Source organism: Synchiropus splendidus, chromosome 12 (assembly GCF_027744825.2).
Source record: "Synchiropus splendidus isolate RoL2022-P1 chromosome 12, RoL_Sspl_1.0, whole genome shotgun sequence".
Taxonomy (NCBI): Eukaryota; Metazoa; Chordata; class Actinopteri; order Syngnathiformes; family Callionymidae; genus Synchiropus; species Synchiropus splendidus.
In genome coordinates this window covers 5765046-5791346 of record NC_071345.1, presented here as the reverse complement: position 1 = coordinate 5791346, position 26301 = coordinate 5765046, and the positions used below count along the sequence as shown (strand labels likewise).

The 26301-nt window shown below is 44.2% G+C and overlaps 1 protein-coding gene across 1 annotated transcript in view; it reads left to right on the top strand.

Annotated features, from left to right (window-relative positions):
* ptchd4 (patched domain containing 4) overlaps window positions 1-25003 on the top strand; it is a 30690-nt gene extending 5687 nt beyond the window's left edge. Inside the window, exons 2-3 of the mRNA XM_053882076.1 lie at window positions 1343-1838; window positions 19829-25003. Of these exons, the coding sequence (XP_053738051.1) occupies window positions 1343-1838; window positions 19829-21504 (2172 nt within the window). The 3' untranslated portion in view covers window positions 21505-25003. The remainder of the gene's footprint in view (window positions 1-1342; window positions 1839-19828) is intronic.
* The last annotated feature ends 1298 nt before the right edge of the window (window positions 25004-26301 follow it).

Genomic DNA, 26301 nt, shown 5'->3' with positions numbered 1-26301 from the left:
ACATGATGAACTACAACAAATAAGTTTCTGTCTGACTGGCACTGGTGTTGGCTTGTTAGTTAGCTGTGAAGTGTTGCAGTCATTCTATATGCATGTGGGTAGTGGGTGCCCAGGTTTTATGTCACTTTCACTGTAGTCTCCAACTATGGTTGGATGCCAGAGGAAGAAAGACAGGATGCTATTGGACAGAGTGCGTCTACTCTTTTGCACCTCAGGGCCACCATGGTTTGGAATCTCCAAAGCTCTCCACCATTGTGAAAGAGATTTGTGGATGGAACTTGGTGGCACACCAGCAACATTAACAGAGTGGTATCAGGTGAATTTAAGTTCCATTGTTTATCAACTGAAGAACTGGAAATACAAGGTTAGAAAGGGAAGGAACATAGCTGCTCATTTCAGGCTTGTTGTCATCTGGAGTTGATGTTTTTTGTCCCATGTTTGACGCTCAATCTTTTGCTCCTCAAAGGAAGCCAGAAACACCACTGTGTTCAAGTGGTATTGGAACAGTTGGGCAGCCTACGCCTATATTCTTTAGCAACCCAAAAGTCAAGTCGACACCACAGCCACGTAGAAGTTGCTGTGTTCTGTAAACTTTGTTTTTCGTTTTCCCCAAACTTCCCTGAACGCAGCGTGGTGCTGCAGCTCTCTCAACAGTGAGAGAAAAATCCCTGGATCCAGTTAGTGACCTGGAACACCACCAACATGTATTTCCTTGTCTCATCTTCAACACTTCCTGAATGTTGTATTTCTAGTTATTCTGCCAACGTACAGACAGATTGTCTGGCAAAAACAGAACCGTCTTGGCGGAGGTAAAAACGTACCCTTCGATGTCTTGGAGTCTTCCTGACTGCAGTTTACACACTCACCGTATTAGCAGTAATAACTGCCATGGAATCACTCATGTTTCCTCGGGGTCAAAGGTCATGTACGTTCCTAGTTGTCAATCTAAGCTCCAGTGAAAACATTGATGTGAATTTCAATTATTTTACCATCCACCTATTTCCTCTCAGGCACTTTGCATTCATCAGCTTTACAGTGTTTTTGTAGTTGTGTGATGTGATTTTACATGGTAATTGTTATTCTGCACCACTGCATCTGTAAGAGCTCCAATTACAGGCAGATGCTGTTGACGGAAAATATTGATTTAGCAAACACCACTGCTAATGCTAATAATCATTGCACGGCGACTCTCTCCGCCTGCATTAGAGGCGTTTTGGCGTCTGAATAAACAATTCAATTCATTTTAAGGCAATTATTTTATTATTAATATGTCATCCTGAAACTGTCCAGTCAGAGTTATGACCTGCATTTGCTGACAGAGGTTGCTGTTCTTGATCCGCAGGATGGGCGAGTGTCCTTTATCGGCCACCAACTGGGCGGCGTTTCCCATTCGGCGAACAACAGGGACCAGCAGGTCAAGTTCGCCCGTGCGGTCCAGATCACCTACTACCTCCGTAACCATGGACCAGTGGTACAGGATGTTATCGCCGAGCGGTGGGAGAACGAGTTCTGCACACTGGTCAACCGGCTTTCCACGGCCGAGGCGCCTCACCCGACAGACCAGCTCCATATTCAGTCCCTCACTTCTTTTAGTCTCTGGAGGGACTTCCACCAGACTGGCGTCCTGGCCAAGGGGGAGGTGCTGGTCAGCCTGGTTCTGGTGCTCCTGGCTGCCACCATCTCCAGCTCAATGCGCGACTGCTTGAGAGGGAAACCGTTTCTGGGACTGCTGGGCGTGCTGACCATCTGCATCGCCAACGTGACGGCCGCAGGGATCTTTTTCATATCAGATGGGAAGTTCAACTCCACGCTGCTGGGGATCCCCTTCTTTGCCATGGGTGAGTCTGGCCAAGCGTCTGCTTGTGTGTCTGGGACAGTTGGCTATATTTCCATCCCAAATGTGACAAAGCAAAATACACACAGTGTTGAGTTTTGATGATACACTTCATCACAGCTCTCAATCCTTATATTCCACTTGTTAAAGAATAGTTTGGCATCCGGCGCATCACATTGTTGGCTCCTCTCATGGGTCCTTTGGGGCTACCAAACAGGCATCTCCCCCACCCTTCTGAGTCACACCTATCCCATGACCTCTGTCAAATATCCGGTGTAATGATGAAAAATAGCATTGCTGTGACGGAAATTCAGTTGCCGCACGTGAAGTAATGTGATCTAGGGCTGGGCGAAAAATAAAAATTGCTGCATCGGTTGTTTTGGTTTTCACCGTCTTCTGACGCTCTCGCCTTGATTTCCGCCCTAGATGGATCACGGATTAGTTCAGAAACAGCCATTCCAGATGGCCGTTCGAGAAGTGAATTGTTCGAAATCTGAATCGATTTTTCCCATGACAATGAATGGAAAAAGAACTAATGCGTTCCAAGCCTTAAAATAGTCTTTTGTAGGAGTGAATGTCGAGTGTCTGCTGCAGGTGGCTGTTCCTCTATGTGTGTGGCCGCTGCATGTGGGAGGGGTTGCCGAGTGAGTGACGTCTCTCCAGAAGTGAAGAGGTGCCCGGTGCGTGTCCAGCTCTGAATGTGCGCTTCTGTGCAGTTTGGCTGTGACAAAGTCATAAACCAAGTCACGCTCTGTCCCAGACTCGCCTCAGCCCTGTCCCAGCTCCAGCCCACAACAGGACATCAAACCCTGGAGTGGAGGTGTGGAGAGCGAGCACCTCCCCTGTGACACTCTACCACGGTCCAGTGCTGAGACAGGAAAGGTTTTACACCTCAATATGAAGAAAAAACAGTCAGTAAATGTAGGGACACGTCTGCATACAGAGGCTGCGTTATACACAATAACAAAGCGCGTCATGGGTCTGCTGGTCGGTCCGCGCACGTTATGTTTTTTCCGGCTTTTTTCCGGCGCGTTCGAGTTCTGGATTTTCGAAATCCGAAGCAAAAAAATCTCGAAATTTTTGTTCGAACTCCGATTTGTTCGAAGTCCGGGACGTTCGAGAACAGAGGTACCACTGTAATTTGAAACAGAATCAAACAAGAACTTGCAGACTTGTTGCTGGATCCGTGTCGCTCACGCTAATCGTGGTTAGTCGCACTCTGCAAACTAAGAGAGAGCTGCTCAGTATGGTTCCCTTGAGGTTGTAGCCACATTATTAGCGCCAACACTGTGGTCGTTCCTGGGGTCTTGAACTGTGGTGAAATTACACAGATCCAGATCGGTTTTTGTCTGATGCGTTTGAGCAGAGGTGTTATCGCACCTTAATATGGATACCCTTTACAATACTTATTTACATATAGATGAAACATGCTGAGGTTGGGATAATTCGTGCATAAACTGAAACTCAAGTGGAAGATTCAGTTAAGTGTGATTTTCATGTTTGTCCTAGACCTAATGCGAGTTTCAATCTGGCTTTTAGCTGGAGAGGCATCAGGTGGTCTTAGGGACACCCTAAACTGAAAAGCATGTGAATTCTGGCAGCTCGTTTTTAAAGCAGGATGCTCAAAATTCCCGATCTTAAGTGCCTGTATAGTGCCGTTGTACTGGTTTCCATGGAAAGGGCATTTTTCCTTGTTAGTTTCGTGGAATTACATTGAAGTTCAGCGATTTTCATGCCGTCTGTGAGGTGCGCTTACCCACATCTCGCAAGTCACAAGACTTTTGATTGGTGGATGCAGCGTGTAAGAATGTTGTTACTGGTGGGATGTCAAACGCTGTTGCAGAGTCAAATTTAGAAATTTGTGGAAACTCTCAGTGGAAAAAAATACACTATAGGTTGCACCGTAGTGCTGTCGATGGAAGGGTTTTTTGTACTGTTTTGCACAACCTGTACAATTAACGCTAAAAACCCTTCCACTGACAGCACTACAGTGCAACCTATAGTGTATAGTTTTTTTCCATTCTCCATTAATGATGAGAGAAGTGAAGTTAGTATAACTCAACGTTTTTCCTGCAGTGACAGTGATAAGCGAAAAGGAAGACAAATCAGTGGAAAGCGCTGGCATTTAACTTAAAATAAATGGCGTAATTTGCCCCTGAAAATGCACGGAATAGTGTTTCAGTTGGATTCGAATTTCAAAATATCCCGGGGGGTCATGACCACCTGCTCCACTAAGACGGCTTGTGCCGTCGGCACTCAGCTCCTGCTGCGCCATATATAGCCACCAAAACCAAAACTGGGCCACCGTGTCTTCAGTATACTCTGGAATATCATGCTAGAGCTAAAGCAAAAATCTGTTCTTTGCTGAACCATTTTCCATTCTCTGCTTGCATATTGACAAGAGCGCCCCCTGCTACCTTGAGTTTCCCTTCCATGCACAGTAAGGTCATCTTATCCCCGGAGCTTCGGCACAGCTCTGCTGCAGGCAGGGCTGACGTCACCCAAGTTTAAGTGAGACTGAGGAAGAGGAGGACCAAGTCTGCCTCGTGACCAGGAGGAAGTCGAGCTGTGACCGGGACGGAGAGGTGCGGAGAAGGCCGGGCCAAGGAGAAAAAAGAGGGGAAGGAAAAAAGACGTGTGATATATAGCGCGGTTGAGAAATGGTACAACCAGAGAGGGAGGAAGGAAAGTCAGATGGAGGAGGTGGAGGGAGTTAATTAAGTCTGTAATTTCATGTGACGGGACCTCAGAGGCGGCAGATGTCCCCCCTCCTTCTGGGAGGCACTCGCGCACTGCTGTCTGCAGCTTGGCATCAGGGCAGATGTGAAGAACCAGCACCATTCTTTCTTCTGTTTCAGAAGCACTTAAGGAGGACATTTTTTTCCTTCTTAACATTTTACATGTGAAGAAATGTTCACGGCAGTAAAGTGGTCCTCGGATCTGGAAAATCTTATTTCAACCCCCCCAACCCAAGTCCACAAATGAACCCCCATCTAGTTCTACATAATGGCCCCATTAGTTTGTGTGTAATGCTACAGTCTTGGCAGAGGTAACATGTAGATAACTCTCCATGAGCAGTTTTGAGTTGAGGTCCTGAAGAGAAATGCCCCAGCACGTCTGTGGGAGCAGCCAAGGCTCCATCATTGTAAGTGGATGAGATTTGGGAGAGCCAAACCTCCATCCGTCTCTGCACCTTCCCATCAGGCCAATGTGGAGGGAGGAAACAAACTAGGGGTAAAGGCAATATGAATCTGGAGTGCAGATTTGTCTGAGTGCTTTATTGACCGCCACATCAGCCTGACTTGGACAAATATTAAAAAGTCCAATACGTCTGTAAATCAAATTCCAATCTCAGGTACCTCGCCACAAAGAGGCCTCTGAGAGCTTTGCCTGTATTGGAACAAGCTGGGCCAATATAAGGTGCTTCAATATCAAAACCTGTGGCTCTAAAACCCCCTCACCTCCCGGGAAGAAGAGAGATCTTGGCGGTGATGAATGAATATTAGCGGAAACTGAACTTGTCTCCCAATATTAGAGTGCGCCACAGTCATTTTTCACAAAGAGAAATTCAGATGGAATTTGTCAAATGCAAGTTTCAGATTGAATGAATCACTTTTTTTCAACACTTTGTTAGCAACATAAAAAAGGTGGAGAGTGAAGGCCTCCACCCACTGATTCATACGTGCACATTGTTGTTGGTATTTTAGTTTCGAAATGAACAAATAAACACAAGTGCAGGCATCAAGTTAGAACGCAAAAAGGCACATGATTTAAAGATGGCCACAGATGTGTTGATTCCTAACATTCAACAGGTGTGTCGTGGACATTTTTTTACTATTTATATATTGTTTAAATGTAAAAGATAATGCCTACAATGCTTATAATACATGAAAACTACTGTTACATGTCCATGTCTGTTTTTGCAGAGTGTTAATTCTCTGCTTCTTTTTGCCCACTGGTCCTCGTGGTGTGTCCTGGGAGCGATATCAGCAGGGAAATGCAGACGTCTCAGTGAATAGGTTTTCCACTCCCGAGTACCTGATGACTCAGACCTGCTATTGTGTCCTTTTTCCACAACAACAAGTGCCTTTTGGCCGGCATGTGGAAGACACCATGTGGACTCCACTGGTGTAGCAGACTTGACTATCATATGATGCTGAATTGAATTGAATTTTTTTTACACATCCGAGTTATTAACCTGAAAGGGAACGGCTTCCCACAACTGTCTCAGAGAGCATCCATGTTTTCAGTCTGGCTTTTACCTGAAGCCTTTGCCATCAATTATTTATCACTTTATTCTTGCACTCTCTGAATGTGTTTATTTTTAGCAAGTTTTTGAGTTTTGTCATGCCGATATTTATTGACCAATATCAGGGTCAATCATGAATCTGAATCTCCGCCCCGTAAACAAGGCCACTCCCCTGACGTAAAAATTCAGAAATAAGATTTGAATTGGTCAGTTCAGAGTCTAAAAATAGTAGTTTAAATTATATTCCTGTTATTTTTTGGGGGGTGGGGGTTTCTTGATATCAGAATCAGAAAAACTTTATTAATCCCAAGGGAAATTGTGTTTGTAACATGCTCTGTACACAACATATCACAATAAATTAAAAAGAAATAATATTATAAAGTGCAAAAAAAAAGTGATACAAAAGATCTTAGAAAAACAATGTGCGACAAATGCAGTTCAAGAACAGAAAATGTGCCAAAAAAAAACTTCATTGTATTTTTTTCAGGGACGAATTGTGTGTTTTTATTGCCACACGAAGAAAGGACCTCCTGTGGTGCTCAGTCTTTGAGTTGTGCAGTCGTAATCTAACGGTCCATGCGCTTTTGTATTGGACCAGGAGCTGATGGAGGGGGTGGGTGATGCTGTCCATGTTGTCTCCTGAAACTAAGGAGCATCCTTCTCTCCATAACTGTCTCCAAGGAGTCCAGTTTCACCCCTACCACATCACTAGCTTTGCGGATGAGTCTGTTGAGTCTGTTAGTGTCCGCCACCGTTAATCTGCCCCAGCAAACCACAGCGAACAGATGCTGTGGATCTGACTCCGTAAGGGCGGCATTAGCATTTCCTTTGTCCTTTATATTCTCCAGCATAAGTTTGTCCTGTAGGGCAGAAGAACACTGAAGAAAAAAAGTCTCGCTCGGTTTGCTTCCGATATTAACCACCGATGTTTGTTAGCGAGAGTTGCTAGCTGAATGCTAACATCAGGGACGGTTTTGTAGACACAGCTTTTAAGGCCACTTTTAAAGAACATTGAACCATCCAGTCATCTAATTCCGCTTCTCTTTCAAACCTACGTTGTCACTTCCAGTTTTGCTGTGTCATGCTCCTCTGTTTCATCGAAGCCAGGATTCACAGCTAACCTAATCCGCTATTCTCTCATAACAATGGAGCTAATGTCCAATCTGGTTGGTGGAGCAGTTACCTCCACGTGTGAGTGCACCTTCCCCTAATATTAAACGGCGTCCTCCCCCCCTCTGATCTGCTGTGTCATCTCTGAGCCGGCCAATTATTGCTGAGCGGCGCACGCCATTCCCTTCTCTCTCCAGATCCGTGACAGCTGCTAAAAAACAGACAGAGAGAGGTGAGGAAAGTAAAGAGTCCAGAGCTGGACTCATGAAAAATAAATGTTGTGACATTTAAGCGCGAGCGCCGGCCTGCTCTTTGTCTCTTGCTGAATTAGTTTACCTCGGTATATTGACCTTTATAAAATACAGATTTATTTAGTTAGCACAATAGGCAGCCGGCACGCGGCCGGCTGGGTTTGTGACATCACGCTGAGATCTGATCTAGTCTCTCCCATCTGGCTCATATTTTGCTGTCAATTACGCTTAGAAACCATGGCTGAATCCCATATTTGGCTCCAACGGCACTGACGTGAACGTATTGAAGTAAAATGTTGCATTTTTGTTTTGCATCTCAGCAACCATTCAGTTCAAACCCATTTTTTTAGGCAATTTTTACCTTCAGTTAAGAGTAAAATTGAAAAACTGCCAAGGAAAGGGTCACATTTCTGGCCTCTGATTCTGGATTCTTCCTTCTCCAACAATTGCTCTTTGTCTTCATGGTTGATGCCTCCTGTCACTGTAATTCCTTATTCTTTTCTGGCTCTGGAGCTACTTTTAAAACAACTTTGGTGTCATGATCTAGTCTTGAAATTGTTTTATTTTCCAATACTTTTTTTATCAGCATTCGACATTTTTACTTTCCCCTCCCAAAGCGTCCCAATTATACCAGGAGTTCTTGTACTCTCTGTAGCCTCTGACTGGCTCTGCATGGTCAACAAGTCGTAGCTAAGGGACCAAGAGTGACTCTGAAGCAGCTCAGGTTACAGCGCAGGAGGGACAGAAGAAGCTTCACCAACCAATTGACACAAACTTGAAGTGAACATGTGAGCATCTTATGGATGTTTGCTTTCAGTTCCTTCATGTTAGCGATCTACTCAAGCTACTGGGCCTGACCCTACTCCCTTGCTCTTGCACACTCTGTTTGGGTTTTGGACTGGAGAAGCCGACCAAACGTTTCAGATGACATGTCACATCAAAAGTTAAGTTAAAAAAATCGGAACCCGCTAACCAATTGGAGGTCGTATTCTATGGCGAACAAATAGTCAGTCAAAGACAAAGAAGTTAAATGAAGGAGAAGCTGATCATAGCAGTTGATAGGATCGGATAGAGACGAACCGATTCGCCATGTTGATCAGTAACTCTAGACCCGCCCCCAGTAGGTGCCTTCGAATGCTGGAAACCAGTGATGGGTAGATGAGGTTTCATGAAACAGTGCCCTGATTTTCAGAGGCCACCAGAGGGCACTGTCTGCTGTCAAATGTTTGGACCTGAACTACGAATTCACTGAAACCTCACATCATTTCTAAACCAAGAGCGCCATCTAGTGGCCTCTGAAAATGATGACAGTGTTTCACCAACCCTGCAACACTGTTTCATGATACCTCATCCACCCATCACGACTGGAAACTGACAATGACCGGTTACTAAGTTGCATTTGGTGTGAGTTTAACTTATGAAAAACAATTCATACTCGACGTCATATCTGACGGCTAAGTCATTTTTTGTGGTCCCTATGAGCTTTAGTGACATACAACTGGATCCAAATTGTATTAAATACAAATAGAAAACTCAAAAAGAGATTGACTCAATGTCATGTTTGCATTTAGCTTCCGATATTTGAAAGTTCAATGTTTAGACAAAAAGTATTCTCCAACCTCCAACTTCAGTTGGAAGTGCCTTTTTCTTTATTAAGAAATGTTTATAATCTTAGCAGAGCCGATGTTATTGTAAGTTTTGAGCTAAAAGTTGTGTTTAGAATTAGAACTGGAAACTGTAACAGCTGTTCACTGGTCTGCAGAGATGCGTCAGTGCTCCCGTGGGAGCGCCAAGTCTGGTATTATTAAATGCTCAAGTGTTTGATGAGTGAATCTAATAATGGATTCTTCTTCTATTTTGGGCCCTTTTTTGATCTGTCAGACCCATTTTTCATTTTTATGCCTGCTACAGTGACACACTCACAGAGAGTGACGCGTCACATTCGGAGCCAGTCACGAGCGCTGGCAATCTCAGCAGATGGTGAAAAGCATTCTGGGAATTCCTGCCACTTTCTCGATGCAGAGCTGGTTGACTGATGATCGATCCATGGAAGCTCCGGGATGAGGCTGCTTTGGCAGCTTCAGGGCCGATAATAAGGACTGCATGAGCCGGGTCTATACGTCAATTAGAGAAGGTGAATTACAGCTCAGCAGCAAACACAAGGAAATCATTTCCCAAACAATGAATCCATGGCCTCCTCCATGGATGTGGGCACCTAGCCTCTCTCTTTTTGTCCTATTCATGCCACCTAAATATGCCCTCCAGGGGGCTCCATTTCACCAATGTTGCTCTTGCATCATAGATCAGCTGACTGCGCTTGAATGACAGCAAGAGATTCTTGAGTCGTGAGTCACATATATCTGGATGAGTCCCTCTGATAGTAGAGTCCTCTCCTTTCTGTTTGCTGTGACACTGGTGATACACCAGTCTCTGTTGTAGAGATTTGTTTGTGACGTCTATTTCAATGTCTGTCATTTTGCTTGGAAACAGAATCTTCAGATTTGACATAGTTCATATCATTTTGTTGGACACACACATCGATTGCTCACAGTCACACAGAAGAAGTGTTTTGTTTCCTGAGCCTCCTCCTCTGTTCTTTTAAACATTTCAAATAATTCAGAATTAAATCAACGTTTGGTGCGCACTATATAAAGATGTGTATTTTGTATGTATGTAGATGCCAAAATAAGTCCCAAAATCACAATGTTATCTTATGTTATCTGATCATTCATTTATCTTAATGCATTATATATATATATATATATATATATATCCGATTTTTTTTTTTTTTTTTTTTGTATTAGCCAGAATGCTAATTTAAAGTTGAAAACCCTCAGTACAGACACAAAACCAGAAGCAGGAATTACTTTTCACATTTTATATTTCATATATTCAAATAACCATTACAACTCAGAATCAGCTTTCTCATAAAGAATGTCTACCTAAACATTTAGGAGTCATCCATTTGTGATGGAGACTAATGGCATTAGCATTTCATTTTCCAGAGAAAAAAAAAATTCTCAGAATATATATATATATATATATTATATATATATATATATATATATATATTTCATTCGTCTACTCACTAAACAAGTCTCATTCATGGATTCGTCTCATGGAGACATATTCTTCCGAGACCACCTTGGGTCCTTAGTATGTCAAGCAGTATTGATCTTCCCATTTCTTCCTGCTCTGAGTTCCACAGTTTCCAGGTCAGCTGACATTGAACACACACACACACACACACACACACACGCATGTCTTTGTATCCCAATGACCACTGTGTCTCAAGAAAACATGTCGCTGCGTTTCAGTTTCCAAGAAGCGGTTGGTTCTTCCGTGGGGCTCCTCTTCCTCATCTGTGGTGTTTACTTCCACTAATTCCTCACACATGAAGAGCCATAATGAGGATGCGGCACCGAAACGTAATTTATCGATCGGCAGATTTGATCCGCTCCGATCCTAATGAGCTCTGCCGCATGCGGTTGGGGAGGCTCCTGTTAAGTGTGAAGCATTGCATGTCGAGAATGGAGGCGCTGTATCATTTCCCATTCATAAGTGTGATGAGTTGTAAAGGGAATTTGAGGATGGATTGTTCTGACGCTCCAAGTCGCCGAGAAATTAGCGTTACGTTCATGACTCCGTCACCAGTCAGTGCTGATAAATATTTCAGCCTAATGGAGTTGATAGGAAGGAACCTGGGGTGGGGCTGGAAGTGGGAGTCAGGTACATCGGGGGGTGGGCTCCGTCTGACTCCAGATACAGACTTGGAATAAATCTGCCGCTCTCCAGGTGCATGTGTCCCGCGTCTCCTCCTGTAGTTTTTCCAGTGAATATTATCATAGAATTCACTTCCTTAAAAAAAAAAAAAAACTAGATAATAACTTGTCATTCTTCTCAAAGTTTCCGGTTCTTCCACCTTTCATTTATGATTAAATATGCAAAAAGTCTAATCCATTTGAGAAAGAACAGAGCCTCGCCCCTGCTGCTTTGTTGCTCATTAGGCCCTCATAAATATCATTTATCAGTCAGTCAATAATGAGGCGCTTTCATCTAATTTTAACAAGACAGTCGGCTGAGAATAGATGTTCAAAGCATCGGTTGGAGTTGAGCTAAACATAGCATCAAATGATGGCACTTGATTCTCATAAACTAGGTGTACTTTAAGAAAAAAAAGTCTAAAAAAAGAGTTTGGGACGAGTGATTTCTCAATAATCCAGTCACTCATCTGAGTTTGAATAATGGATTTTGCATTGGATTTTTCAATGTGAGGACAGAAGAAGACAGAATACATGTGTGGGAATGAGAGGGAGCCAAGTGGACAGGTGAAGTTACAGGACGTAGAGATAAAGAAGGTGGGGGGTGTGAAGTACTGAGGCTCAACTGTCCAAGGCAATGGAGAGTGTGTGAAAGAGGTGAAGAAGCAGGTGCAGGCAGGATGGAATCATTGGAGAAAAGTGTTAGGTGTGATGTGTGACAAAAGAGTGTCGGCAAGGATGAAAGGGAAAGTGTCCAAAAGGGTGGTGAGGCCAGCAACGTTGTATGGTTTGGAAACAGTGGCACTGAGGAAAAGACAGGAGGCAGAGCTGGAGGTAGCAGAGATGACGATGCTGAGCTTCTCTCTGGGAGTGAGCAGGATGGATAGGATCAGAGGGACCGCACATGTGCTCTGGTGTTTAGGAGACAAAGTCAGAGAGGCTAGATGGAGATGGTTTGGACATGTACAGAGGAGAGAGAGGGAGCCAGTACATTGATAGATGAAGATGTTGAGATTGGAAATGCCAGGCAGAAGGTGGAGAGGAAGTCCAAAGAGGAGATTGATGGAGGTGGTGAAGGAGGACATGAGGTCTGTAGGTTTGAGAGAAGAGGAAGCAGAGGACAGGGGGAGATGGAGGAGGATGATCCACTGTGGTCACCACTGAAGGAAGAAGCAGGAAGAGAAAGAAGGAGAAGAACAACAAAATCAGCAGTTTAAGATAGGATTTTAGAATCCTCGAGTAGAATCGCAGAGACACCACAAGAGTTCCTAGTTGCCAGATAAATCTGTATGTTGCCACCAGGCCGTTGACAGAGACATTCTGGGGGTAGATGGCTTGACCAAGAGGGACAACACATTCTCACCCCTGAGGCGTCACATATCAACAATTGTAAAGTGGACTTCTGTGTCTACAAATATTGATGCTGAAGTCAGCCTTCCGCGTTTCATTGGATGGACATGCTTCCCCTCCTGAGTAACGTCCAGAGGGACGGGTCAGGGGTAGGATGACTCCATTAAGGCGGGGGGGGGTGCACTTCACTCATAGTGCTAACAAGTACCCATAATAGTGTAGTCGATATTTGACAACTTGGGACTGAGAACATGTTGAGAAGTAGCATGTAGATGTAAAAAAATAAAGGACCAAAAGTCGAACCTTGCGGATCGCCACAGGTAAATTTAGGTGTCGATCTATGGTCTATTTAGGTGTTATCTATGGTAGTATTTGAGTGGAGTGGTCCACTAAAATTGCCTACACAACAGTGTCAAATGCTGTGCTGAGCTCTGAAAGGATTCGAATAGAGCTCTTGTGCTATGCTAATACACTCAATGTCTCGTAGCAGCATCTTGAATTGACAAGCATTGCACTGACTTTATTTAACAGATGTTGAGCTTCCTCTGCACTAGGGTTAATGAATTGCCTCATAATTAAGCAGGTAGTTTGTGCAATAGCTTAGTGAACAGAGTCAGTCATTATGATGGGTGGAGTCTATCCTGCCTAGAGGGAGAGGCAAGGGACTCCCTAGTGGTGGCAGGTTGTATACCGCCACTGACACCCATGCTCACATTTAAAAACACTTCACAGTAGCAATTGACAGCTACATGTATTTGGATGGTGGGAGGAAACCAGAGTTTCTGGAGGAACCCGCCGAAAGCTCAGGGAGGAAATATAAACTTTCCAGCTTGCTCTGCACCTTTAATCCCTTCTGCACAATTGTCTTTTTTTATATTCACCTGCTCAGAGACAGGGAAAACTTGAAGATGCAAATTGCAAGTGTTCTATTTCACACCTGGAGCAATTCCACCAAATCAGTTTCATTCCCACCCAGACTCCTACTCAATATCCTGATAATGATGCGGCGGAGACAGAGCAGAGGGAGTGCGAGTTTTCGTGGGTGTTTTGTTGCCTGTGGTGATAATTCTGTTCTTTCTTATGTCCCATACCCTCCATCATCAAGAGCAAGTTGTGGACTATGGGAGCGAGGAAGATGAGAAAAAAAGTAGGCAGGCAGAAATTTAAATAGCAATTGAGGACAGGGAAAAAAATGGTGATCTGATTTTAAAACATTGGATTTATTTGGCTTTTACACCATTACAGTTTCATCAGTTCCTTCTCAATCTTTAATCTGATACTGTGTAGAGCGTTTTGATGCTTTTAACCCAGCAGAGATCTATGATCCTTGACTAAACTTTGGACCTCAGAAAAAAAAACTATTCTCAAAGATATTGCAATTTTTTCATGACAATATTAAATATAGATATTTCTGATAATAATCTATTTTTTTCGTACATTATGACGACGTCATATCCGTTTCATTCAGTTTGGAAGCCAAGGTCATGCGTGTCTCCTTCAGCCGATCAAACACACAAGTTCCATACTTTTGCATTTATTTTCAAACACCAACTTCTGTCAAATGCATAGCAAGGACCTGTTGCTGGATTCACTTGGCTAGAAAGGCGAGACAAAAGTCTCTTTCGTGAGAGTTTCAGGGTGGTTACAAGAGAATTGGCAGCCCTGTGCTAACATGTTAGCGTTCTCTGGTAGCAGCTGCTCAGAATAGCTCTGGAGGATTATAGATATTGGAATATCACCATCTGTGCAATGCAACCTGAGCTGTAAAACTGTGGCAAAAGTAGTTGGATCTTGGTTATTTAATCCAGCTCCCACAGTGTCTCTCTTCTGCTGCATCTGTGCTTTGGTCTGCGATAACACAGGCTCTCTGCCACTGAGACAATTTAACCCCCAAAATATTACTGTCAGAAGCTGTTCTGACACCTTGATACTGCACATCAACTGCTTTGTGTATTTATAGACAGTGAATAATACCTTTCTAAATACACAAATAGAACCACAGTCACCACTTTGACCTGTGAGCCTGTAGATGGACTTGAGTGTCATGCAATGGCCCACTTCCTGAGAAAGAAACGTGGTAGGTACTGGACCTAGTGTGTGTCTGAAGATTAAATCTGGGCTGAAAGGGGTATTTTCCAATTTATACCTCAATGCCGTGGTGGAACATGTGAATGCCATGCCATGAGGCGGGGCATATGACCTGGTCTTTCAGAACCCAGTATGTCTTACCATCATTTTTGTTTTCAGTTTCTGTAATTATTCCTTTTTCTTCCTCCCGTTTTTGTTCACTGTGCACTCTGTCGCTGCCCGTTCACATCAGGGAAATAGTAACCCAGCCCTGTTGGCGACATCATGACTGACTGGACGGTTGATACCCAGACTCACCAGTCAGTGATCCACACATTAGAACAGAACCCAGTTTTGGGGTGTGTTTTGTTCCGAGCATTTACGGTGTCTCTGGTAAGGGAGTCACTAGCAGAGAAGGGGGCGCCCTTTTCTTTGTGTTCTGAATCTGCCTGAGGAAAAAAAAAAAAACAACATTGTTGTATATTGTGAGTTTATAAACCCCAGTGTTCCAGGAAAGCCTTTTTAAGAATCTCTCATTATGCATGCTCCGATGATACGGCCCAGAAAGTTAATCACCCTGTAATTTTGGTAATGGCTCTATCTTGCCGTAGTCATTATTTCTGTGACCTGCCGCTGCCGCACCTCGCGTGTATCAAACAGTGCACGGCCTAATAGCTGCAGTAATCCGTGTCCGCTCCGGGGAAGCGTCAAAATCTGAAGCCGGGAAGTTTCTTTCACAGCCACGAGAGGCCAAGCGTCAGAGGTGTTATCACCCAAATATTGATTCTGGGGGGGATAATTGCTTTTGAGCGTGCGTGCGTTCTCATCCGTTTCCGTTGACTTCAGATCCCTCCTTCACTTCAGGAGCTCGATGGTGGAAGCAGCTGACTGTGTCTTGTGTACCGCAGACATTTGGTTAAATGACCCAGTGGCTCAGTGCTGAGCTCTGCCATTATTTCTGGGGCAGGAGGGATGAGGCTAATCCGTAACACCTCAACCCCACAACTCCACCAAGCCCTCGAGGCTTCCTGCAGCCCACGACCATCTTTTCAAGCGGAGACTTGGATACAACACCTCTAGCCTCCTGATCCTTTCACACCGAGCTGCAGCATATTTTTCTCAAACTTAACAGCGACTGCCCTCTGACAAACAGTGAGGTGGCAACTGAAAACCAGACAGCATTCCTTATCAGGGAGCACTAGAAGACTGACTCTATGGGGGTTTATTCAAGTGAGTGGCGACCTTCCAGAATAAGTTAAAAGTTAGAGTGAAGAAAAGGCTTTTAGCGAGACTGACTTTACAACTTGCTTTGTAAAAAACAAGCTGTAAACATCGATTTGGTCAAAAAATGACTTTTTATAAAAACAAACATCTGAGTCAAATAACTCTGGTGACACAGTAACACTTTCAGATGCAGAGGTCTCCTGGGCAGCTGTTTTACTCAGCTGAACCTGATTCATTCCAAAATATATATATTTATTTTATTTTTTATTCTTTCCCTTACGACAAGCTAAACATCTACAGTTGTGTTCATCTTCTTTTATATATTTATGCAAGATAAACTTTCACTCATATAAACATTCATTCATTCATTCAAACAAAACATATATGAAGGTTTGCCTTAAGTAAAAAATAGAACCACATGAATTTTGAACCCTGTTAAGTTATGTTGCTCGCATTGGGAAAGGGCGCATAATAGGGCATAATACAGGCACCAATAATGGGACAGTTAGGGCGTCCTGCTGAGAAAAAGTGGGCGTCCATTTGTTCGTCCTCATGACGCCTCCTAGCTAAAAGCCTGTGTTGAATAAAGTCCATCCACCGGTCTTCAGTGGAAGTGATCCAAAGTTGTAGCGCAACAGTCCGGTCCTTCCTCCAGACTCATCCCTGCTGTCACCCCCACTTTCACCCATCAATAATCCTTAACAGTTAGTGGCCCTTTGTAAAACTCATAGTCTGATTTTCCCCTCTCTTGAGTTGTGAGATAGCAACAAAGCTGATTAGAATTGAGCGGCCGTCATGCCTCCAGCCATCTGCTCCATGCTGCGTTTCTTCTCTTTGATTTCGATTAAAGCTCGAAACAGGTTAAACGTGTGGAGAATAATTGAAGTCTGGACTTTAAGGTTAACAAAAGAAGGTTTGTCGCCAGGGGTAGTGTTCAGTATGATGTCCGGTCCGATGCCCTGAAGAAGAAACCGACGTTCTTTTGTAATGTATGAATTGAGCATTCATTTACTGTAGAGAGGCGGTATGTCGTACAAGGTGGAGGCCACTGTGTGACCCCCTCCCCAGTACCATCGCTTTGTGCTGACAGTTATTACCACCAAAGAAGCGAAAACACCAAAACACTCCTCAGATTATAAGGCTTCCATTTTGTAAACAAACAAAAACGTTTCAAAGTTACGTGTTTTCTTCCCGTCAACAGCGTCGGACATCCCCCCAATAACAGCGCTTTTTGGTAAAGGTCCGACCGAAAATAAATATGGTGCCCGCAATACTAAAGCCCCAGGTTCATGAAGGCATGAGATTTTCTGCGAAGAACCATGTAAGTCAGAAAAATTACCAGGGAGAAAGACCCTTTTCATGGAAACCAGTATGATGGCACTGCGAACAGGGCACAAATGACAAGAAATTTAGGGTGCCCTACTGAAAAAAAAGGCATCCAATTGCTCATGTTTTTCAGTTTAGGGTGCTCAAATGCCCCTCTAGCTAAAGCCTGTCCATGAACAGTGGGGGAAACGGTGGCATTGTGAGTCACCAAAATCAGTTTTTATATCGTGTTTGACTTCTTACTTTTGTCATTTCTAAACATGTGTTGCCGCAGACAGTCTCCTTCTTAATGGATCTCAATCCAGCTTCTTCATGTCCTCCTTTACTGCATCCCTAAACCTTGTTGGTGGTTTTTCTCATCTCCTTCCCCTGGTGTCTCCAACACCAACATTTTTCCAACCAACCTGACTTGTGGCCCTCTTCTAATTGAGTCAAACCATGTTCATCTAGATTTACAGCCTCTCCAGCTCAAACGTGGGTTGAAATTCGGCTGTAAGCAAACTCTGACTCATGGAGAAAACCTGGGCCCTTTCTGTGAGAAGTTTTTCTGTGAGACGTTTCATGTTGTCTTTCCATTCAGATGTGAACTGGTTAAGGTAAATTGTCCACCCAAACATCCAGCCCCATCATAAAAGTGACACTTATTGAATCCCTAATACAATCAGATCGCATTGCGTATTGCATTCTTTTTGCCTGGTTAATATCAGTTCCATGTTTGTATAATGCTGGCCGTCGCACACAGCTGATTTAACCAAAGCTCCCGCGCAGAATTCCTCCTGAAACTAAAAGCAAAAAAGAAGCAGTCCATCCAAAGCGTTCAATCCAGCCTTCGCCTTTATGGCTCATGAGCTTTTTCTTCATGTCATGCAGGAACCTTCACGATGGTATCAAATGGCCAGCTGGATTTGTCTAAGCCCTCTGCTTTAAAAGATGAACGCAGTGGATGAAAACGCGACACTTGTGTGAAGAAATTCATCAACAGTCAACAGTCCCCCCACAGTGATTTCCACCGCCCACCCGACATGGAGCCCAGGCATTTTACAAATAAAATGGACAGTGTGTGTGGGAGGGCGGGTGTTCCTGTGTGGGAGACTTGGCGCTGAGGATCACGCGCTTTTGAACACAATATTTTTTGACTGGTGAAAATTTTTCAGATTGGACTCACACGACCTGTGTCTACGGCTGAGAAGTGCGCTGCTTTGTGGATGATGGGTCTAAAATAAGAACTGCCTTTGTTCTTATTTTCATGAAGATAGTTCTGACCAACTTTGAGGGCTTAGTCAGCTGTGAGGCTGGTAACATGAATATGTATTTGGATTCTTCTCGGGGTGTGACGCCTCCTACAGGCCAAGTCATGTGTTCAGCATGAGGACAGCTCATGTGCCAAGTTGCCAGACCTAAACAGCAACAGAGAGAGAGGAGATGGATGTTTTCAGGCTGGAGATAGAGTCACAATTCTGAGCTTGTGTCTGCTGTGGTTGACAATATTAAACCCGCGGACTCTCAGGACTGTTAAAAGGAAGCCTCGGAAAATGTCAATTTTTTTGACTCTATGACTCCGATTTTGAATGCTCTTGAATGGCCTAGTAAAACAACACTTAGGATCAATTTAAATATGCGTACTTTGCCTTTATATTCGTCATATTTGGTGCAGGAAGAAAGGGTACGGACGGGCTGTTCTGCTGTCTCTTAAAATAGAAATCACTGGAGGAAGTGCTGTGGAGTGTGACTTGTTGTTTATAGCTTTTGTATGACTATTTATCCTATAAATTTTTAAAAGTACTTTATTTTTGCGATCTGTTTTATCTTAAAGCAGGCATCACCAAACTGTTCTAGAAAGTGCCACAGTGGGTGCAAGCACACACACGGAAACTGCAAGCAATGTGTGCTTGATGTCTGGAACAGTTTGGTGACCCCTGTCTAAAAGTTTATTTATTTATTTAGTTTTGCGAAAATGTGGTTTGTCCAGTCATTTCTAAGACTCCGATTTTATTGAATTTTTTGGTAGTTTTAGGTTAAAATGTTTTTAAGTAAAAAAAAAAAATGACTTTGCTAGCATTAACTACAGAGCTATACAAGGCCTTGTGAATAGTTTACTGATATTTATACTCCAAACCCCTGGAAAGAATCATGACCAGAGACAATGTCGACATTACTGCTTAAGGTACACTTCCATAAAGAGAGTACCTTAAATAAAAAATAGCATTTTCAGATTGAAGTGAAAGTGAAGCTGCTGAATGCAACTACAGTAGCAAAGTAAGTTTTAAAATCAAGTCATGAGTATGGGAACTCAGTTACTTTTTAAGGGAGTACTCAGTAGTGTGGTGACACTACTGGGCAGTCAAAAAACTGATCAAGTTAAATATGATACTTTTTTTTCCAAAATGGCTGCCTCAGGGGCTCAGAGAGATTCCAGACACTTCCCCAATCCCAACTCAAAAAAACTGAGGAGATGACAGTTTGTATGTTCTAGCTGCGCGTCATGAGCCCTGAGGGTTGCACCCGATTGACAACTCTACATTGTTTGCTTGTATGAGTCTTCGGTCAATTTTTCACTCCGCACACCAAGAGTAGTTGCTACATTTTAATTGCGTTGGTAAATGTTTAATGTTTAAAGACAGATGTCCATTAACTGCTCGACCGTTCTGTCTTGCAGGTCACGGAACCAAAGGGGTGTTCGAGCTGCTGGCTGGCTGGAGAAGGACGAGGGAGAACCTCCCGTTCAAGGAGCGTGTTGCGGACGCTTTCGCCGACGTGATGGTGTGCTACACCATGACCAGCTCGCTCTACATCATCACATTTGGCATGGGAGCAAGCCCTTTCACCAACATCGAGTCCGTGAAGATTTTCTGTCAGAGCATGTGCGTCGCCATTCTGGTCAACTACTTCTACGTCTTCTCCTTCTACGGCTCCTGCCTGGTGTTTGCCGGACAGCTGGAGCAGAACCGCTACCACAGCGTTTTCTGCTGCAAGATCCCCTCGGTGGAGTACCTGGACCGCCAGCCCACGTGGTTCAAAACCATGATGAGTGACGGTCATGACCTGTCCACGCACCATGACAGCGTCCCCTACCAGAACCACTTTATTCAGCACTTTTTGCGCGAACACTACACGGAGTGGATCACCAACACTTACGTGAAGCCCTTTGTCGTCATCCTGTATCTCATCTACGCCTCCTTTTCATTTATGGGATGTTTACAAATCAGCGACGGCTCGAACATTGTAAATCTCCTCGCGAGTAACTCGCCGAGTGTTTCGTACGCGCTGACGCAGCAGAAATACTTCAGCAACTACAGTCCTGTGATCGGATTCTACATCTACGAGCCCCTGGAGTACTGGAACACCACGGTGCAGGAGCACATCAAGACTTTGAGTCACGGCTTCAACAAGATCTCCTGGATGGACAACTTCTTCCACTACCTGCGGGTGGTGAACGTGAGCGCGTCGACAAAGAGTGACTTTATCTCGATTTTGAAGGATTCCTTCCTGCGGAGCCCTGAGTACCAGCACTTCACCGAGGACATCATATTTTCAAAGAACCACGAAACTGACGAGTATGACATTATCGCCTCCCGCATGTACCTGGTGGCACGGACCACCGAGAAGAAGCGGGAAGAGGTGGTGGAGCTTCTGGAGAAGCTGCGCCCGTTGATGCTCATCGACCCGATTAAGTTCATCGCCTTCAACCCCACCTTTGTTTTCATGGACCGCTACAGTTCCTCCGTCATTTCCCCCATCTTAACCTCAGGCTTTAGCGTGCTGACTATTCTCGTCCTCACGTTGTTCCTTGTCATCAACCCCCTGGGGAACTTTTGGCTCATCCTCACAGTGACATCCGTGGAGCTGGGAGTCTTGGGTCTGATGACCCTCTGGAACGTTGGCATGGACAGCATCTCAATTCTGTGCCTTATTTATACCCTCAACTTCGCCATGGATCACTGTGCACCACACCTCTACACCTTTGTGCTGGCCACCGAGCACACTCGGACGCAGTGCATAAAGCTGGCACTGGAAGAACACGGCGCGGCCATCCTGCAGAACACTTCCTGCTTTGTGATCGGGATCATGCCGCTGGTGTTTGTGCCTTCTAATCTGACCTACACACTGTTCAAATGCTCCCTCCTTACCGCTGGGTGCACTGTGCTGCACTGCTTTGTCATTCTTCCTGTCTTCCTAACTTTCTTCCCGCCGTCTAAAAAGCGACACAAGAAAAAGAAAAGGGCCAAGCGGAAAGAGCGGGAGAGGGAAAGAGAAAGGGAGCGGGAGAGAGAAAGGGAAGAGATCGAGTGCATTGAAGTCAGAGAGAATCCTGATCATGTGACAAACGTCTGAATAATCCGCACACCGGTGGATAGACGCGACGTAGTGCCGGACGACAGGTGTTGGTGAATGATGAGTTACCTCTCGAGCTATAGAACCCAGTCTGAGGTGTCGCCTTCAGAGGGAGCGCTCATCACTTCCAAGCATTCGCAGCCCAGCAGGCGAGCGTAGAGAACAGCTCCGCTCTCAGACTGCACGGTGTTACCATTCGCACAAACTGCAACGCCATGGGTTCAGAACTCTTTGAAATACTCGGTACACAAACACCATAGATTCCAGAATTGTAAATAACTTTGAAACAAACGGTATACCCGTCTATTTTTTTGGCGAGTCCTACATCTATTTCCAATTACTCCAATGAGCTGTGTAGTCCGCTCGGCCAATCCAGCCCAGGAAAATATAAGACGCATTAGTGGTGCAGATGAAAGCAGTGCACACAGCTACTCTACTCTTAGGATTAGAAAATACTTGAATATTTTGTGCACGACTTTGGGCGATTAATGCAGTGCGTCCACCCTCGGTGGGGAGCCGAACAGCTGACAACTGGTGACCCAACATCTCTCACCATCATTGATTTAGAAGCTTTACACGATATATATATCCAATGTTATCCAAACTTAAATACTGGCCTTTTTGCATTGATTCCTCACATCGATTTGTTTATTACGTAAGATGCAACGCCCTGTGGCAGAAACCTGTGGTCACCCGAGAACAGAACAGTGACCTCAGAGGCTCAGATGACCAAGTTATCCTTGGCCTTGTTCTATTGATATTGAAACAATGTGCTCAGGGTGATGCAGAGGGTTGACAGCAGGTGACGTAGCTTTCTCCTTTTGCCTGGATTGAAGTTGGACGGTGGAACTCGACTCACGGAATTGTTTATTATGACATCCATTTGTGAAGCTGACTGAACCCCTGCAGCCTAAAATGAATGTTGGCAGTGGCTGTAGACCACAGGTGTCAGACCATCAGCCTTGGGGGACACACCCGGCCAAGATTTTGTCTGTGGCCCAGCGAGAGGTTAAAATACCAATAGGTGGCTTAAAGTAAAATCCAAATAACCCACAATGATAAGACAGCTTTGCTGTTCAACTGGCTGCTTTCTAGCTCGGACGTTATAAATGCCAACAAGTGCTTCAAGGACGAAAGCCCACCTCGCGGAATGGAGTTAGGAAGGGCAAGTTGCATATTCTGAAGCTAAAACTAGCCTCTAATTATTGAAAGTTAGACAGGTCCTGCATTTTGTTTCTGCATATTGTGACGGAACTTGCCCCCTTGTGCGACTGAGTTGGTCATCCCTGCTTTACACCAAAGACTTTTGAATGTGGTTAAGGCAGGCTAGACTGTCGGAAAGAGATCAGCATGAGAGGCTGGAACTATGTTCCAGACTAACCGGTACTGTCGGTAGCCATGGTTGCTCGGGCACTTTTTCCTCAATCGGTACGAATGTTTTCCGAACCGAGATTAAATCTTCCCTGTTTTCCCGACGCAAAATTACACAGTCCGATTCAGATGCATGTAGTCCGAACTCACCTACACTGAACAAACCACCATCCGTTACTTAGCAACAGAATCTAGCAAAGAATATTACGTAGTCACCTCTATTCCTATCTGTATTTGGTTTAATGCATTTTTTCCATTTTTGTCTGGCGAGTGCTTGTGACCTTGCTGGAGGACTCCAGTTTTTTAAGGCATAATTTACTGGTCATGTCACATGGGGTTAACATGCGCAGTGACACAAAAAAGATAGTTGGTCACATGGAGGAAGACCTAATAAACCAGTAACATAAACCATCCCTGCTGAGCCAAACGAAATTTTGTTCACAAGGTGTCAAATCGGGTCATTTCATCCCGAAAGAAGTATTTATATGAAGCATTTTCATTTGACTACAATGCACCATGTAAAAGCAGCTGAAACACAGACAGGTTTAGCTAATGGCCGAAGGAAAGGCATATTGTTGTTATGGGTCAATGAGGTGTCATGAGATAGAGTCCTACTTTTCAGAGACCACTAGATGGCGCTCTTAGTTTAGAATGATGTGAGGTTTCATTGAATTGGTTGTTCAAGTCGAAACACTTTACAGCAGACGGCGCCCTCTGGTGGGCCCTGAAAATCAGGACACTGTTTCACGAAGCTTCAGCGATCCATCACGAGCACATGGCATTTTCCACGTATTTGTACCGGACTTACACCAAGATCAGTATGAAAACACCACCTATATGAAGATGTAAACAACTTCAAAATCAGGTAGATTGGACTGAAAAAAGGTTCAATTTACTCAGATGGCAACGTAGTTTTATATTTAATACTGAAGTTGAGAATACCTCACCCACACTAGGGTAGCACAGTGGCAAGCTAGTCGTGCCAGGGCTCAGAATGACTCGGCCCCCGTGGTCATTTGACAGGATGTACTGCTTTGTTGTCTATGACTACAGGCTTCAGCGCATGAACCACTCTTCTATAGGCAGTAAAGCAAGGTGACGTTTAACTTGTACAACCTCAGAGCAGGGTGACGTCACTCCAACCACTATGTACAAGAGATATGAGTTCTATATCTTAGAAACAGGATACCTCTGTGTGTCGCACATGTTGAAGTCATTTCAATGCTATTGATAATTGCATGGATTCTTTACGTCCTGCGGGAGGATTTTTGTTTTCGACTGCAAAACGTGTCGTGTTTTCACGCAGAGATAAAGTCCAGGCGAGAACCTCGGCGTTATCTCGACCAAAACTCGCTGAAGGTCGCCTCGCAGGTCCTCGATATGAGCTCTGCTAAATTGTCGGATTGCGGTAAAAAGGCTGTGAGTAGCTTATTGACAGCGCATTGACAGGTTTTTACAGGTGGCCATTAAGGGTCCTGCCTCGACTGTCTGGTTTGTTTGTTTCATGAACACGACTGTCAAATTCAATCCGATCCAGAGACACACCAATATGTCTATTTTTTTACATAGGTGTATTTGAAAGTGTAATGCCATTCAGTCTGGATGTTGTGACTGAGAAGTCTATGAAAGTGTGGCCCAGCAGCTGGAGCAAATGGCTCACAAAAGCTCTGTTCTATATGTATAGCAAGAAGGCATGAACTGTTTAAAACACAGGAAATAAATACAAATCTGAAATGGATGACTTCCCAAAATGGACTACGTTTGCATGGCACTGTATTGTATGTATGCATGTATTTCATTTCTATGTATGAAGTCTGCGTATTTTCCCATGAATTATGGTTCTTTTTTTCTTTTCGTTTTGTTTTGCAACACTGTACTGACTTATGTAAATTCTTTTGATGCATATTCTGTTTGTGCTGGAAATGAAAATAGTCTCACATGATCCGTTCCAAATGCCAGAGGATATTCCGTCTGTAAAATAACTGTAATTACTCTTTTCTATATTTTATAAGGAAAAAATATACTATAGAGATTTTTAAGATGTTTCTTAAATAAATGGGGTTTAAAAGTAAAAAAAAAAAAAGGTGAACACAGTAGGCCAGTAATAAACAGTGGAATGTTGCCAATATACTAGATCTTATTCCTTGCACACTGCAGTGTCAATGTCTGTTAATTATTCACAATTAAACTGCAGCCACCATTTTAATTTTGCTTTCTGAGTCTTGACTAATTTATACTCTCTCTCTCTCTCGATCATCACGGGTGTTACGCAGGTGCATCCGACCCGACAGATGTTCCCCTGTTTTCAGGCAGGCAGCGTTTCTGCACAGAGAGAACAATCAAAACAGAAGAAAACTCAACTAGTTTGACAAACAAAGGCATGAGTCGCATGTGTTGCTGAATCGATATCTATATGACAAGACATCTGTTTCCAAGCTGCCTCTCTTACGTACCGTCGAGAGGACACTAGGAACAGGGACATTTCTCTCTCTGTCCTGGATGTGCCCTCGAACCTCCTGTCAGTTGGATGTGCACCAGAGAGGAATCCATCTCTTCTGGGTTCTGGATGCAGAGGCGCCTACAAAGCAGGGGTGAGAAATAAGGCAAGTCACCTTTTCACCCATCAGGTGTCTGGATATGCCTGTTTCAGCTGCAACCTCATTGGTCAAACTATATGTGCTTGACTGGTTGGAGCGAAAATCAGCACCAACCCACCCCTTTGAGGACCGGATTGCTCAGGTCCGCTCTAAATGACGGCCTGAAGATCTGCCACTAAAGGGACTTTCACATCGCATGGGAAGAAAACCCCATCAACAACAGACAATTGCTTACACTGAACAACAGACTCCACCATGAAGATGTGAAGTGGTACTGTGGTAGACACCACTTCTGTCTGCAACCTTACGACCTAATGTGTGCCACTGTAAACCAGGGAGTAGATCAAGAGCTGTGCGTTTTGACTCAGCATACACTGAGTCCTTATTCGTCAGGCAAGATGCGAAGCTACTACTCTCACCCTCCATCCCACGTTTTTACGTGCTATGTTCTGACTGAGGAGAAAGCTGAGCTGAGAGATTAGAGAGCTGTCAACTCGTGAACAGTCTGGACTAGTGATGGGTAGATGACGTGTCATGATACAGTATTGAAGGGATGATGAGGTTTCATGAAACAGTGTGCTGATTTTCAGAGGGCACTGTCTACTGTAAAATGTTTGGACATGAACGGATACAATGAAACCTCACATCATTTCTAAACCAAGAGCGCCATCTAGTGGCCTCTGAAAAAAATCAGATACTGTTTCACAATACCTCAATGACCACACATAGCGCTACCCAGTGTAGCGGAGGTTAACGGAAGCAGTGCCGTTGAGCATGTGGTTTCTATTTTTATCACATAAGGGACGACAGGCTTTGACTATAAAATGAG